Genomic DNA, 15243 nt, shown 5'->3' on the forward strand with positions numbered 1-15243 from the left:
ATGCCCTGGTCAAACGGACTCGCAAGTAGTCGCAAGTAGCCACAAGTTGAACTTGCGTAGAGACTTGCGTTGGGTGGCCAAACGGACCCGCCAGTTCCCTCGCAAGTACACGCAAGTCGCAAAAAATAACCATTTCAAGGCTACGGACTTAGTCTCGCGCGAAAACACACGAAACAAAATGGCGGATATCAACGTCAACCAACTTGCGTTGACTTGGGTTGGGTGGCCAAACGGTGAAAAACTTGCGTCGACTTGCCGGAAAATTTGATCTCGACCAAAGTGAGCGCAAGTCATCGCAAGTCAACGCAAGTGCACAGAAGGCCTGGCCAAATGGAGTCGCAAGTAGACGCAAGTTGTGAACTTGCGTCTACTTGCGACTCCGTTTGGCTAGGGCTTAAGATCAAATACCAAACAGAAAAATACATTTATACTACGAACAATAACCTATCTACATTTTATAACAAATGGACGAAGAAGTTTCCTTTTTAAGTTAAGTTTTGTGTCATGTTGTAAAAGTAGCTGTTTAAGGTGTTAGAACGTACTTAATTGTAAACGTACACGCTTATATTTATACTAGCAGTTCTCATTGAGAAGTGAGTGCTGCCGTTGAAGGTGTTTTTGAATGCAAATACGACAATGAGAATTTTAGCAAAAATATAACTTATTTTATTTGCAAAATGACATGGTTACATGTATGTTCTTTGATTATAACATTAACAAGTAACTATTGGTGTGGCTAAGGGTTTTGTTGGGATTATGCTTGTAGTAATTGCTAAAAGTGGGAAAGAAATATATTGGTTAACGAAAACGGAAGGTGTAACGAATAACACTGTGTAATGCAACATGTAATAATAAGGGCTTTTTAACTGATTTTTAGAACGCTTAGTGACACTTTCTTTTGTCTATCTAGCGCGACGTGGAAATAAACTAAATACTTAGTGCAACAACAGTTACTACATGTATGACGGCAATAACGGGTTCATGAACTGGTCCCGGTTGTTCAAAAGCCGATTAACGCTAATCCCAGTTTAAAAATTAACCAAGGAGTTTTTTGTCTCTACTCCAAAATGCTATTCAACGCTGATAATTAGCAAAACTTTACATTAGAAGAATTTAATCTTGAAAAACAAAAATAAGGGAAAAAAACTTTCACCAAAAAGTTGAAAACTTGAAACAAAAGTTTACGCGAATCCTGGATTAAGCTAATCGGCTTTCGAACAACCGGGCCCTGATTGTTAGAACAATTAGTGAGAGTGACACTGTAACGCAACGTGTAATAGACTACAGTAAACACCCGCATATAAGAACACATTTATCAGGCTTAAGGCTGATCGTGTTCTTATTTGAGGGGTGGTTAGTGAGAAATCAGCCTGAAAGTGTTCTTAAAATTGGTTTAAGAAATACTTCAAACTATATATCACTGGAGGTTTAATTAATATACAATGCTGTTTTGTAATAGATTTTATAGTTTGTATTGGTCTAACACCAGAGAACTTTGATGTAAGTTATTGTACTGAATTGTTTCCTTATCCTAATACCCTTTCCCTTTATATTAAGAACATGTTTTATTTATCAGCCAGAATTTGTTCTTATTTATATGGTGCTTTATTGACCAAATTTCAACCTGATGTTCTTAATGCAATTGTTCTTATATGCGGGTGTTTACTGTATTGATTTCGGCTAACAATGTTGGGCTATATTCGAAGCCTTATGGAAATACACTAAGTATGTGGTCTGAGAATGTTAGTGACCACTTTGGAACGTTTGTTGTAAGTTACCACTATGTCCTTTAAACTTAGTAAGAGCTTTACGAACTCATCCTTCGAAGGATCACTGACACCTTCTGTGGAAAACAACTGTGAGATAACTACATGATTTTGAAATTCATTTAATTCAGAAAACTTTAAAACAACAGCAGTTTCATTTTCATCAGGAATTCCCAGCGAATTTCGTGCATGTGAATCAAACAGGTACTAAAATCTGATTTTTTGATAACAGCCATCACATAACCATCAAGCACTAACATTGCATTTGAACTATCCGAAAATGTATTAATCAAAACCTGCTTCAGAGAGCAAAATGGCCCATCGCCACAAAATGAGCGATCAATGCGCCCTTGATAAAATTTGTTGTAGTTTAAACGGTATTCAGCATTGTTCTGCGAGGTTGCCACCTCCGGCAACTCCTCTATTGAAAGAGTATTGGCATCGGGTACCATTTTATTGGTTAGTGCATGTAAATGCATGCGATCTCCATGATGTAAGATGTTATCGATATTTGTTTGTGTCCATAAATCGACCGAATTTGATCGATTGGAAAGCAAAGCTGCAAGTGACATAAATGCACACTGTCGCCTCTAGAATGCTCACTGAAAGCTTCATGACCTTGATGAATGCTTCCTCGACTGAATAGAAGTAATCATAATAGATCAGCAAAAAGTGCCAAAACTCACCTGTAAACAGCGAAATTTTCACACTGATCACTTGCTGCGAGCACATGTGATTTGCGAGCACATGCGATTTCCCGCTGAGCAAGTATATGTCAATTTATGTGTCAATTTTTTTCTTATAAGACAGCTGCTGATTGGCTAGACTGCGCCATATAACAGGATTTCTGATTAAAATTTCTCGATGGCTTCAAGAATATGAAAGCTGCCTATAGGCAGCAATTAAGTTTTTTATAATCAATACTAAGAATCATACATGCCATCAGCAGTTGCGCGACTGTTTGGCCTTTTTATTTACGTGTAAAATGCGTGATAGATTTAAGTTTTTTTGTAGACATAAGTCAAGGTAAAAGGTATGTTTTTGAACATATAATAATTTTCCGTTTGCAGTTTTGTATCTCCATCCAAAAAGTGTTCCCAGGATTAAAATAACTTTCAACAAAACATAGAGTAAAAATAATTACAGCCAGGCACTGTCAAATGAATGTTTCGTCTTCAGTTAGTTTTTTTTGGAAATTTTTTTGTTGCATCATTATACACTTTATTATACATTTGTTTTTGATGGTTGTTCAAGGTCACGAACAGGCAGTTCAATTATCGCCTGGTGTGTCCCGGCCTCAAGGCTATCAGGGAGGCGCTGTGACCGTACCTCGTAGGAGGGACTCAATGACGCACGGGAGCCAGATCCAACAGGACGCCCCCGGGCCGACTAGGCCACTGATGCACGATAACCACACCCTGAAAGTTGGTAACTGCAATGTACGGACGCTCTAGAAAAGTGGTAACATTGCACAGGTAGCAAGAGAGATGAACAAGAAAGGTATTGACATCATGGGCATCAGTGAAACTCACTGGACGGACCAAGGAAAAGTGCAACTTGCAGAAGGAGACATCATAATTTACTCTGGCAAAGATGATGGCAACCACAGACAGGGAGTAGGTATATCGATGTCAAAAAGTGCAGTTGGAGCTCTGATGGAGTGGACCCCTATCAGTGAAAGAATAATTCAAGTTAGGTACTATTCTAAATACTTAAAGCTTACAGTCATTCATGTATACGCACCAAAGGAAGATGCAGACGAACAGGACAATGATGAGTTCTACACACGATTGCAAGATGTGATAGATGGTGTAAATACTCATGATATGATCATAGTTACTGGAGACATGAATACTAAGGTTGGATACGAAAACAGGGATTATGAAAGAGTTATGGGAAAACACGGATGCAAGACGTGGAAAATGAACAAAGTAGATGACAAAGCTATAGATGTATTCCACAATAAGTGCCTAAGAAAGATCCTACGCATTAAATGACAGGATCATGTCAGTACTAAAGAGCTGTTGGAAAGAGAGAGTATGAAACCGCTGAGTGAGGAAGTGAAGTATCGTAGATGGAATATGATTGGTCACATCTTGAGGAAAGACCGTTATAATGATTTTAACATTGCAATGAGCTGGGCCCTGGAAGGGAAAAGAAGGCGGGCAAGGCTGAAGACAACATGGCAACGAACAGTTGAAAAGGAACGTAAAGAGGCGAGGTGGAGATCAAGGGAGGAAACGAGGATGATTGCACCGGACAGAGAACAGTGGAAGACCTTTGTAAAGGCCCTATATGCCACGAGGCACGAGGAGGATAGGAAACAGGCAACAGACACAATGCATTTTAAATTCGAACATTCAACATAAAACTTTCGCACTACCTTTTATCATTGGCGACCAGAGGATTAAAACGAATTTGGACGGCCTAATAGCTCGGCGAAAGAGCATCCATTTCAGCAATGTCTGCACCAGGAGCCCATCACCCGGAGTCTCAATATAATCTCCCATATAAACCCTGGGAGACAACCTTTGCTCGTATCTTTCACAAAATATTCTAAAAATAAAAAGATACGGGCAAAGGTTGACTTAAGGTTGACTATAGTCTGGATGGAGGCTCCGGGTGATGGGCTCCTGCTGCACTCAAGTGTAGAACTTTGTGTGGTTCGCAGTCTTTGAAAAGTCCCCCGCAACCTAAAACCAGCACTTGTACCTCTCTCAACCTCAGCCATTCGGCGAAAATGTTCACAGTCCAATTATTTTTATATTTAGTTGAAGCTGGAACGGCCTCGTAAACCGAATCACTTTCTTGGGAAGGTGATTTTGGCAGACGAAAAGAACGTGATTCTGACTCGCTCTCCATCACGCCCTATTGTGAAAATTTTTTCAAAAGTTCCAAAACCTTTTAAATTCACCCAAATATCGAACATTCATTTCCTTTACAAATTACTATCATTTGATAAAAACAAAAGATCACATTACACTCATACTTAGTTAAAAAAGGTTGAGAAGTCATGTCAAAAATTTGTGCGTCGAGTTTCATCACGGGTTCCAAACAACAAAAGCACTCTGCCTACATATACCCCTTTACTTCATGTACTATCGATCTCACACGTCCATGGACAAGGCCTTTTTTTCAGCCCACTTCATGGACCGTTGATTTTCAGTTTTTTTTTCTTTTCTCGGCCGTGGGAAGAACGAAGGAATAGCGCCACGTGATCAGTATTTTCGAAACCGCAGATCCACAAAAATGCTATCACGTGATCAGATTTTTTTAACCGCAGACTGAAATCAACGGTCTGAGATCGATAGTACACAGCTATTTTGTAGGCTTGTCCCCCTCTCCCCCCCCTCCCAACGCCACCCCGCACTCGCTGCTCATCCGAAAAATTGTCAATTTCCCTATAATTGTTCCAATTGGCTAAGAAAATTAAAATCAACCCTCTTCTTTTACGAAGTGAAACTCTTCGGGATGCATTTGTTGCACCATTTGGTTCATTTGTGCGACAAAGTTATCTTGTGGTTTGGCAGCCATTCCTATTTGATAATAAAAAAAATTCTCCAATATAGGTCAACCAGCCGAGTGGCAGCGATGGCTTTAGGGCTCCTGCTTAAGTTGGGCGGGCACAATTGCTTGCTTTGGGTCTCCTCCTCATGAAGTGTAGGGTGGGCTAGCAATTTTATCAGTTTTTTGACCCACCGAACGCTCGTGTGGCGGGTCAAAAAAAAATTGTTCAAAACTGATAAAATTCTGACCCACTCTTTACTACTCAAATCGTTTACGCCTACGCAAACACCGTGGATCGAGATCAAATTACTGTAAATTTAACAAAACTCAAGATACATCATTTACTTACTTTCTCGATGTGCAAGGAAAGCTGAGGGTACGAGGGTAGTATACATTGATCAAACGACAAACAAATAATTTATTAAACCCAGCAAGCTAATATTACTAAATACCTCGCAATGTTGCTCTTTAGAACCTTTTAAGCAGAAAAAATTACTGAATTCTGCTGCAAATAATGGGATCATTTGTGTGTGGATTATGATTTACAGTGATCACGTCAGAAAATTAACATAAAAGGAATTCTGACATAGTCACTAACAAGAACAGAAAGCAGTATAGTTCGACCAAACAACAAACAAACAATTAATTAGGATTGCCTCATTATTGCCATGCAATGTCCTCGTTTGAACGGGTTGAGCAGCAACAAGGAATCCAGCTACAAATAAATTCATGGAAAAATAAGCACTATCATACGAATTGTTTACCGACTGTGCGTGCGTCAGGAAGGAGTTTAAGATCTACGGTGATCTACGATTCAATGGCGAAAAATGTCTGCGCATGATTCGCGCGATATGGCACGTGACGCGTTTCCGGGACTATCATTGGCTCTCGTGAAAAAAGCACTCCCGAGAAGAACAGAAAAATGGCTGCCGTTTGAGAATCGGTAGCTTGTTGGTTTCCGTTCTTTTTAGAGCGATCAAGGCTAGTTTTAACGCCAGTTTCAAGTGGAATGTATTCTTAGAGAACGTCTATGTTGTGTAAAACGTTTGAAAGTCCAATCCAACCAGCATCCTCGGAAAATTTGCTCCTGGAAAATTTTATTTCGTGGGATAAGAGCTGCGAAACAGGTGAGTTTTTTACGCAATTTTTAATGTGGAAAGTTTGTTGCCACCGGGTACAAAAAGTTACTGTCATGTGCAGAAAGGAGGATTCCCAAGGTTTCCATTCATGTGTGAATTGGCTTGTACCAGGTGGCAGGGAAATGGCAATATGGTTCAACGTGAAAGTTTTTTTTTTTTTGCGTTACACCTTACGATCGGCACCTCTACATGAATGATCAATGATTCGATCAGATGTGAATTTGATTTTGAATGTGATTGTGTCATTGGGAACGTAACCCTAGTATCAAATATTTTAAATAGCTGCTTTTAAGGTCATTTATATTCCCTTTTCTGGTGAATGTCTAAGTTATTATACTTTTTCGCAGTCACAACTCAACGATCCTTGCGTGCAAGTACCGGTAGTTACCAAGTTATGGATTTGCAATCAATTTGAGTTTAGTAAAATCAAAATCAAAATCCATGTTTGTTAAAATAAAGTTTGGGAGAACAGAAGTGTAGGTACAGATGTACCGGTATATAGATATCTATAGATTCAGGTTTGTTACTGTTTTTCAAATCTTTTTTCTTTTAGACTATTGTTTTCTGGAAGCATTAATGATGTAATTTTGGTTTTTGGGGACTGTCATGGGTTGTTGGATCACGGAAATTCTGTTTTGAGTCAAGTATGGTTGACAGTGGATAGTTGTTCCTGAAAAGGCTGAAAGGAAGCTTTATTGCCTTGGCCTTTTTTTGATTACACCCCACATGTTTGTTCTTTTCTTAGATAGCAAATTTTATTAATTATTAATATATTGTGTGATTTGGAGCTGCAGTTAGAAACAGTGTCCCATGCATAAGGTCTCATTGGGTTTGATGGCAGTAAAATAATTTTGGTAAAAAATATGTTTAAAGTTTTTATCATAACTTCTCACCTTCCTGCTGGACTTCAAACATGCTCTACCATTATGCACAAGGAACTTGTCAATCAACCGTTACCTTTTGGTGTATTTGCAATATGATCATTCGATAGCAATTGATTTATTTTTCCTATCCCTTATGTGTACATGTTGATATCCTATGTTTGTCACATAGTTAGTTTTAAGCTTTTATTTCCTGTAGTGTATCTTTATTATAGTTAGCACATGACCCCACAAGTATGTATATTATTGCTTCAATATTGATTGTGTTTGAATAAAGGATATTGTTGTCTTGTCTTGTAGGTAATGCAAAACAGCCTCAGTTGTATTTGCATTATTTCTGAATGTTACTTTTAAAGGGCAAACCATTAAAAAGTGTACATAGTTTGCAGGAGTTCAGGAAAAATATTCAAAATATTCAGTCATTTGAAGTTCCTGAAGCAGGTAAATCTTGAAGAGTTTATGTAACCATATCTGGAATATATGGCATTTCTATTTGGGAATGTTTAAGTCCACAGAATTCATTTTTTTTATGTTGAGAAGTACTGTAAGACAGTTGACTTCATGGGGTTCCCCATTGACGAGTAAAATCGTCTGGTGTTAGACAAAGCAAAATACTCTGGCTTTATAGACAGAGTAGAATACTAAGTATGGCCGGTTTTAGGGATGAAAGGGTTAACTAAAGTGCGATCATTACTTTGACTTTCTTTTTCTTCATTTGAAACAAAACAAAGTGATTAATTATCACCTCCACCATTGCTATACAACTGCTTTGGCCTTTGGAACAAAGTATCAAAGTTGAAGCTGGTGGCTCAAGGAGTAAACATTGCAAAAAAGTTAGCTTAAAAATACTTTTATGGTATTTGAGTATAATTGTAGAACAAATTTGCATCATATCATTAAAGTCATTAAATCAATGAGAATCCAAACATGAGGATACAGTTTGCTCAGGAGGGGGTCTTCTTTTTTTAAAAACAACCCTTAAAGGTAACAGAATCTTGTTTTGTGGATGTAGGCTAAAGAAATCTGACTCCTTAGAGGAACCAGTTCTAAATTGACAAATGACTGGCATTTTATAATTCATGAGTAAAAGCTATTTGCTCGCTTACCAAATTGTTCTACAGTTCCATTCATTTTTCAGATTGATAGCCTTAAATGTACTGCAGCAACTCTTCCAGCTGTTTGGTCTCAGTATCATAAGCAGTACAAATCCACAAATTTTTCTCCAAAAAGGAACAACAAGAACCCCTGTCATTTTCATAAGGGAATTCCCCTTAGGGGAGTTTGTTCACTTCACCACCATTGTTTAATACTATCCAGGGACTAAAGCAAGGAAAATTGATTATAGCTTAAATAAATTGGACCACTTTTTTACTTAATACACTTACTGCATTCAACTTTAGTTTATTCATCCTTTGAAATGGTAGGAATGATTACTATTATTTACAGCAATTGCTAAAAATTCATTGCATCTAATGTTGAAATATTTTTTACATATGAGTCTTAAGTATTTATGAGTCAATGAGTTAGTGCAGTTACCCTAGCCCATAACATGAAAGCTAAAATTTCAGAGAGTGCTTAGGCCTAATCACTGAAATGAGGGCTTAGGCTTGATCAATAAATTATTGCTATATTGACTGTTAGTCTCATTGACTCATGACTCATTGACTCATTGACTCATAAATCATGGGACCTCTTTACAAATGGAAAGGTAACAGGAGTTATTTCTGTGAAGTCTTATCCAGAAAACTGCAACATGGGATTAGCATGCCCCTTTCAAATGTAGCTTTGTATGCTTTTACTCAATGTCTTTGAACGATTATTACAGAAATATGAAGTTATGGTTTTTTTAAAAGTTAAATCTAATGCAAGGGGATTAAAATTATTGAAGCAGCTGTGTTGCAACCAGAGTCTGCAAAGAGAGGTTAAATAATTTGTTGTACTGGAAGTACTTAGTAGGCCAGCGTGAAATTTGTGAAAAGTTTTGGAGGGTGGCACTGAATCACCTTTAACAAGTTTTCTAAACTTTGAAGATACCTAATTTTATATCCTCCTGCTGTTTTATTGCTAGAAGATAAAATAAATTCCTGATTAAGTATTTTTGTTGTCAATGTGGTGAAAGCATATTATTAGCAGTAGTAATATTTTGTTACGGTAAAATTCTCTCTGCTAGTAAGCTGGATTTTTGAATCAAATTCTCAACTTAGAATGTTGTTGTTTTGGCTATTCAGAGTTAACCTAATCTATGTTTAATTCTATAATTTGGAGGGAAGCAAACAATTGGCATTTTGCTTGGAACAACTATAACAATATATAATTGCAACTAAAAGGTTTCCTTCTAGTGTACCCAATATGAGGTGCTATGACATGGTTATTATTACTGCTAAATTCACTTTAAATTTATTTCTGAACGACTGAAATACATTTCTAAGTTTTCCCCTCGGTCTTAATAAATTTTCCTCAATGAACCACTTGAATGGCAATTTTAACAACTTAATTTTGAAAAAAAAAAAAAGCGAAAATCTTAACATTTTCTGTTAGATGCGGGCCCTCGTGGAAACATCGTGTAACTATTTAGTTGGAAGAGAAACCATTTGGAAATTTAGTGGTATCTTTTTTGTTCCACTTTTTAAAAGATAAACGCATGAATTGAAATCAAGATGGTAATCCATTAGCTGGTAAGCTCCACAAACGAATTTCCACTCGAACACTGTCTCAGCAACCGAGATTCACGTTGGCCTTGAAATTTTTAAAGAAATTTCCCTCGTAGCACTGTTGGCTTAAAAGAGAATCTCGCTGGCATAGAAACGCACTATGCAGTCAAACATTCGTCCGTTTTACTGGCCTGAAAAAGGGTCTTTTTTTTTGTCAACGGAGATCTAATACACACCGAATGGCAGCCATGTTTGATTTGAGGTATTGAAGTCACATGACAAGGCCTTGACCAATCAGACATTTTTCGCCAGTGAAGATCTACGACAGCGATGGTCGACGAAAACGTCACCTCAAAATACAACTTTGCTTTATCGTAAGTCTTTCGCGATTATTCGGTCTCGTTCAGGTCTTACAATATGGGCGAAGTATCCTAAAAATAAATGGGTACGGGCGGTTTCAGAGTGAAAATAGAGAATGAAAGATCCTCTGTTGCCCGAGGGGGGGGGGGGGGGTTAGGAGGGGTACTTTAGGAATTTCTGGGTTAGGATGTGCAGCTGGGACCCTGGAACCCTTAGCTTATACCAGAGCTACAGTCCCGGACAAAATTGTTGAAACACTTTACAATACCTTGCCCTCCTACAATGTTGTTTTGACAATTGGGCTCAGAAACTGGCGTTAAAACAACACTGTGAGGAGAGAGTGAGCTGCGAAAGCTTCAGATCTGTATAGTCGTGTACTGTTCCAACGAATTTTGTCACAGACTGTATTTGTGAGGAATTTAAACTATTTATAGGACGTGCTGACAGGGTCATAAGTGACACAACTTTGCAGTCTCCTTCATAACCGGTACGATAGCGCTGCGTAACTTTTTTGTTCGTAACTGAGTTTGATGTACAGTGTTCGAATTTCTTTTGTTATATATGGACAATGATAAAATAAGCGAAATTGTTTAGATTTAGCTAAGAAGAGAGTCATGATCTGAAATATGGTTTTTCTTGCTGCCACTGATAGCGTGACAAGGGCACGAGCGTATTTGTTTTATCTCACATTCAAAGGTTTTCTCTTCGTAAAGTAGCTAAAATGCGCTACATTTCTCCTAAAAGCACTTGGAGATTAATCAATGACGATTTTCCTGGAACGGAAAGCACATACAAAGGTTTAACAGTTAAGAGAAAACCTATCCAGCCATTGTTTAATTCAGGATGCCCATGGAAGTTATGTTATAGAAGACAAGGGAGGCCCACAAGAGCGAAGAATGCGGGGTTTCTACAATTGCTGTATCTGTGAGAAAAGTTTGTCGCTTTCTAACTTCTAAAGGATATTACTACCTACAATCAACAAAAAAGGACTTTCGACTTCTTGGATGTGCTAAAAAGATTAAGATTTGCTCTAAAAATGAGATGACTACATACTGAATATATATGGACGAAGGATATTGCCTTTTACCTTGATGTAGTTTCCTTCAGGAGGTTGTATAAAATACTAACTGATGTGGTATTTTACATAAAATGACGATGCATCGCCAACTGTCAAATATTGTTACGGCTTAAAATTAGTTTGCACATATATGTATTACCCGGCCCAATGTTACACGAGTAGAACTTCGTAAGACCCAGAAAATTTAAAAGAATACTTTTTATGTTAGTACAGTTTTTATTTTATAACTCTTCGACAATTTCTGTCGGTAGGAGACATGGGAATGCAGGAAACACAAGTTATAGTTATCAAAAACACGAATTCCGCACAAGGATTGAAACCTATGACACGTGGTGTAAAGACTTGTTTACTTTAGTTCATTGGGTGAGCAACTTTGTACCAAAATGGTGCCACGCAGTTTAAAAACGTAACAGTATTAGACGCTTTCTACTGACTATTTTTTCATAACAGCTCCATTGTAGGCTAATTTGATATCGCTTAACATTTTTTCGAGTCGAATTTCGCTACACAAAACCAACAAGAGAAGAAAACAACGACATTGTGTTAGTGTGCACGAGTCACCACTGTATTAATTAAATTTAGCAGGATACTTTTACTCAGTGCATTGACAGCGTCACCATGCACATTCGCCTCAAAAATGGCTATTTTCTCTCCTATAGTGTCCAAAACAATCGATTCACCTTCTGTGTTTACTGCCCTTTCTGACTGTTTTATCATCGTGGTTCAATTGTGCATATTTCTCACCAAAAAAGCTTTCTTAAAAATGGTGACTCGTTGGTGACTCGTTGAATTACAGATGCACGCTAATTAACTTTGTGAGAAGATCAAGGCCGAATAAAACGGGAGCATGGGGAAATACACTGCTGAACATTCCTTTTTTCGGGAATTTGTGCCGCATGAAATGAATGAAAAGACTTTCGACCAGCGATCGCGCATCTAACAAAGGTAAACTCTTCCTTGCCGGTGCAAAATATTGGAGAATCGGGTGAAAAGTCAACATCCCGTGCGGAATGTGTTTTGAGTCTAGGTAAATGCACTTTGTGAACTGCCAAAAGAAGTGAAAAATCGTGCCGTGCGTTAATTTAGGGACACCAACGAACGTCATTTGAGAAAATCACTTCATCGCTGTCTGACTTACAGTATCAACCAAAGCGATCGTGGTTGTACCAGGATTACAAAACGATTCGAAAACAGAGTTTAGAGGAATTATAAAGTGTTTTGCCGCAACCAGCAACCCCCGTTAACAAGATATTACGATACTTTCCTTCACGGAACAAAACTCGAACGGCCTCTGCAAATTCATCCTGGTTAAGGTCGTTCCTAAGCAGAACATGCTCAGCCACAGTCAACCTTCTATGAAATGGGGTTTTTTTAACGAGAAACAACCAACCAAATTCAAAGAAACCTGAACATGATGTATGTTTCATTTATTGTCGAATTTATCACAAATGTGGCGCAACATCACACTCTAGGCCGCAAGAAATCAAGGGTTTCCTTCTCCTAAAATGTAGCATATTTCCCGCCAATTCTTTTCATAACTGAAATTCCTCAAAAATACAGTCCCGGACAAAATTGTTGAAACACTTTACAATACTTTACCCTCCTACAATGTTGTTTTGACAATTGGGCTCAGAAACTGGCGTTAAAACAACACTGTGAGGGGAGAGTGAGCTGCGAAAGCTTCAGATCTAGATCTGTATAGTCGTGTACTGTTCCAACGAATTTTGTCACAGACTGTAGTTTTGGCTAGATTTTGCTACCCTATTCTAGAGTAAACTCCCCAAATCACTCCTATCCTAAGAGTAGCTGTTTTCCAGAAACTGAGGACACTAGCACAGTCTAAAGCAAAGCCAAAAAAAAATACCTTATACCACAATCACTTCTTTCTTAAAAAAGGATTTATTTATACTTGTCCAGCAATGCCAAGCACGTACATACGCATTATCAAGACAATAAATTGTTTAATTTTAACCAGTATTAATCCCGATTTTTGACAGTTAATGATATCCAGTAGCGTCTTATGATAGTCATCTATCAACGCTGTTGAGGCTGAGTCATAAAAATTTAAACTTGTCGATTCAATTTGTTTTATATTTTGACTAGCAATTCCTGGTTTCCTTAGTCTAGATAAAATCTTCAACCAACTGGTCAGTTTCGTGAAAAATGATACCCTATTCTAGACCCAAACGCTCTGATTTATATACCCTATGCTAGAGTAAACTGCTTCAAAACCATACCCTTCACAGCGGCACATACCTATATAGCCTATATATGGCAGTACCCCTCCCCCCACCCCCAGGTCTGTTGCATGCTTACGTTGTCGTCAAAACCACAAATTTGGTGATTTCACGTCGTCACGAAGAGGACTGCTAACATACTTGCTAAAATCTGTGCTGCACTTGCAACACGATTATTTATGCTCTTTTAACCAATGATATTATTGCTTTCTGGCGTTGTCGTAGTTGTAGCCGTCGTCGCTTCTTAAACTCACCAGTTACAACTGAATGACCGTGAGCGTTTTACAAAATAAACGTAAAAACAATACCTAAATAAGCTGTACATTGTAGCTTTTAATTTAAAGTATAGAGAACACAACAGGAAGCGGGTAAAACGTAGTCAGAACTGGTTGATTACGCGTAATTCACTGGTTCGTGTTATAAAGAAACAATTTAGTAACACTGAGCAACTTACCAAATGGTTGGTAGCCGATGCGAGGTCCTCGACGACAGGAAATGACTCTGCAAAAGGTTATTATTTAATTTATGTGGTTATCCATCATCGAATCTTGTACGAAAACTTCTAACTTTCATAACACAAATCATTTATGCCTAATATGCAAAAAGAGTAGAACTGGAGCTGAAAGCTGAAACGCTCTCAAGAGAAGTAACAAATGGAGCAGGAAGAACAAGAAGTCATTTCATAATCGAGCAAACTGCGCAACTGATCAGTGAGGGAGTTCAACTTGAACATGGATCGATTCCCAACAACTGATCGATGGTTTCGATTTATAAGCTCGCTAGTTCAGTTTGGAACGTGCTGGCTCCCAAAACAGCACTTCAGTTAAGTGCACACACGTATTATAGAACAAAGAGAACGCACAAAAGCGAACTTTCAACTCACCTTTCGAGATTACAGACCAAACCAGCGACAGAATACGCCTTATTCATAAAGGGTGAAGTTGTATCGAAGGCGTTGATCAAGGCGGTGACCCGAAAACACTGACCCCCGGTCCATGGACCCCTCTACGGACTGGGTCCACGGACTGCCTCACGGACCGGTCCACGGACTACCTTTACGAACCCCCCCCATACGGACCACCCTAAAACAACATAGAAACGAAAATAAAAAACTAAAGATTTGACTTACCAGTTGTCTGGATAGACCACTCGTGTCACTCGTATCGGCGAAATCTCAACCGTAACGCTCCGCAAATTCAACAGACTAAGGCTCAGGCTCCGGTACAAAGTCTATTAATCACATATTGCCCCTTCATTCGCTGTGGACCCGAATCCTTGGAAAAAGATTGATAATAAGTAAGTCTATTTGCATTTTCTATCTTCAATGTTTCCCTCCGCCATTTTGTTGAAATGTTCGGATCATTCTCCCCCGGGTTTGTGAACTCGCCCCAGTCTTCACGATCTCTCTGTCCTGAACAAAATGGCGGAAGAAATGTATTTTTATTCCACACAGACACAACAAACAAGTGGCGGAAGAACTTAGTTTCGAAGCACTCCGGTCAACAGCGAAGGAAAAGGCAACACCTTAGCCTTTATAATTATCTGCTTTGCGGAGCGTAATGGCTGAGATCTCACCTGCAAGAGTGGTCTATCCAGACAACCGGTATAAACAAATTTTCAGTTG

At 38.5% G+C, this 15243-nt stretch overlaps 2 protein-coding genes across 3 annotated transcripts in view; one reads left to right on the forward strand and one right to left on the reverse strand.

Moving 5' to 3' along the window:
* Nucleotides 1-14998, reverse strand: part of LOC138006590 (uncharacterized) — a 55021-nt gene extending 40023 nt beyond the window's left edge. The window contains exons 1-2 of one of the 2 annotated variants that reach the window (XM_068853022.1): nt 14749-14998; nt 14074-14120 (exon numbers count right to left, since the gene is read on the reverse strand). The gene's annotated coding sequence lies outside the window, so the exon portion shown is untranslated. Of the gene's footprint in view, nt 1-14073; nt 14121-14502; nt 14601-14748 lie in introns of those variants that run through there. The other variant, XM_068853023.1, reaches the window with a different exon arrangement.
* LOC138004981 (uncharacterized) lies at nt 3254-4135 on the forward strand. The gene is made up of 2 exons (XM_068851276.1): nt 3254-3718; nt 3767-4135. The coding sequence occupies exons 1-2, from the start codon at nt 3254-3256 to the stop codon at nt 4133-4135; spliced, it is 834 nt and encodes a 277-aa protein (XP_068707377.1).
* Nucleotides 14999-15243: the final 245 nt, after the last annotated feature.

The sequence above is a fragment of the Montipora foliosa genome, chromosome 6, assembly GCF_036669935.1.
Source record: "Montipora foliosa isolate CH-2021 chromosome 6, ASM3666993v2, whole genome shotgun sequence".
NCBI lineage: Eukaryota > Metazoa > Cnidaria > Anthozoa > Scleractinia > Acroporidae > Montipora > Montipora foliosa.

Excerpts from the sequence above, each read along its gene's own strand:
- LOC138004981 (XM_068851276.1), top strand. The coding sequence starts at position 3,254 with ATGAACAAGAAAGGTATTGACATCATGGGCATCAGTGAAACTCACTGG. Across the intron at positions 3,719-3,766 it reads TAGATGACAAAGCTATAGAT|GATCATGTCAGTACTAAAGA; the intron begins GTATTCCACAAT and ends ATTAAATGACAG.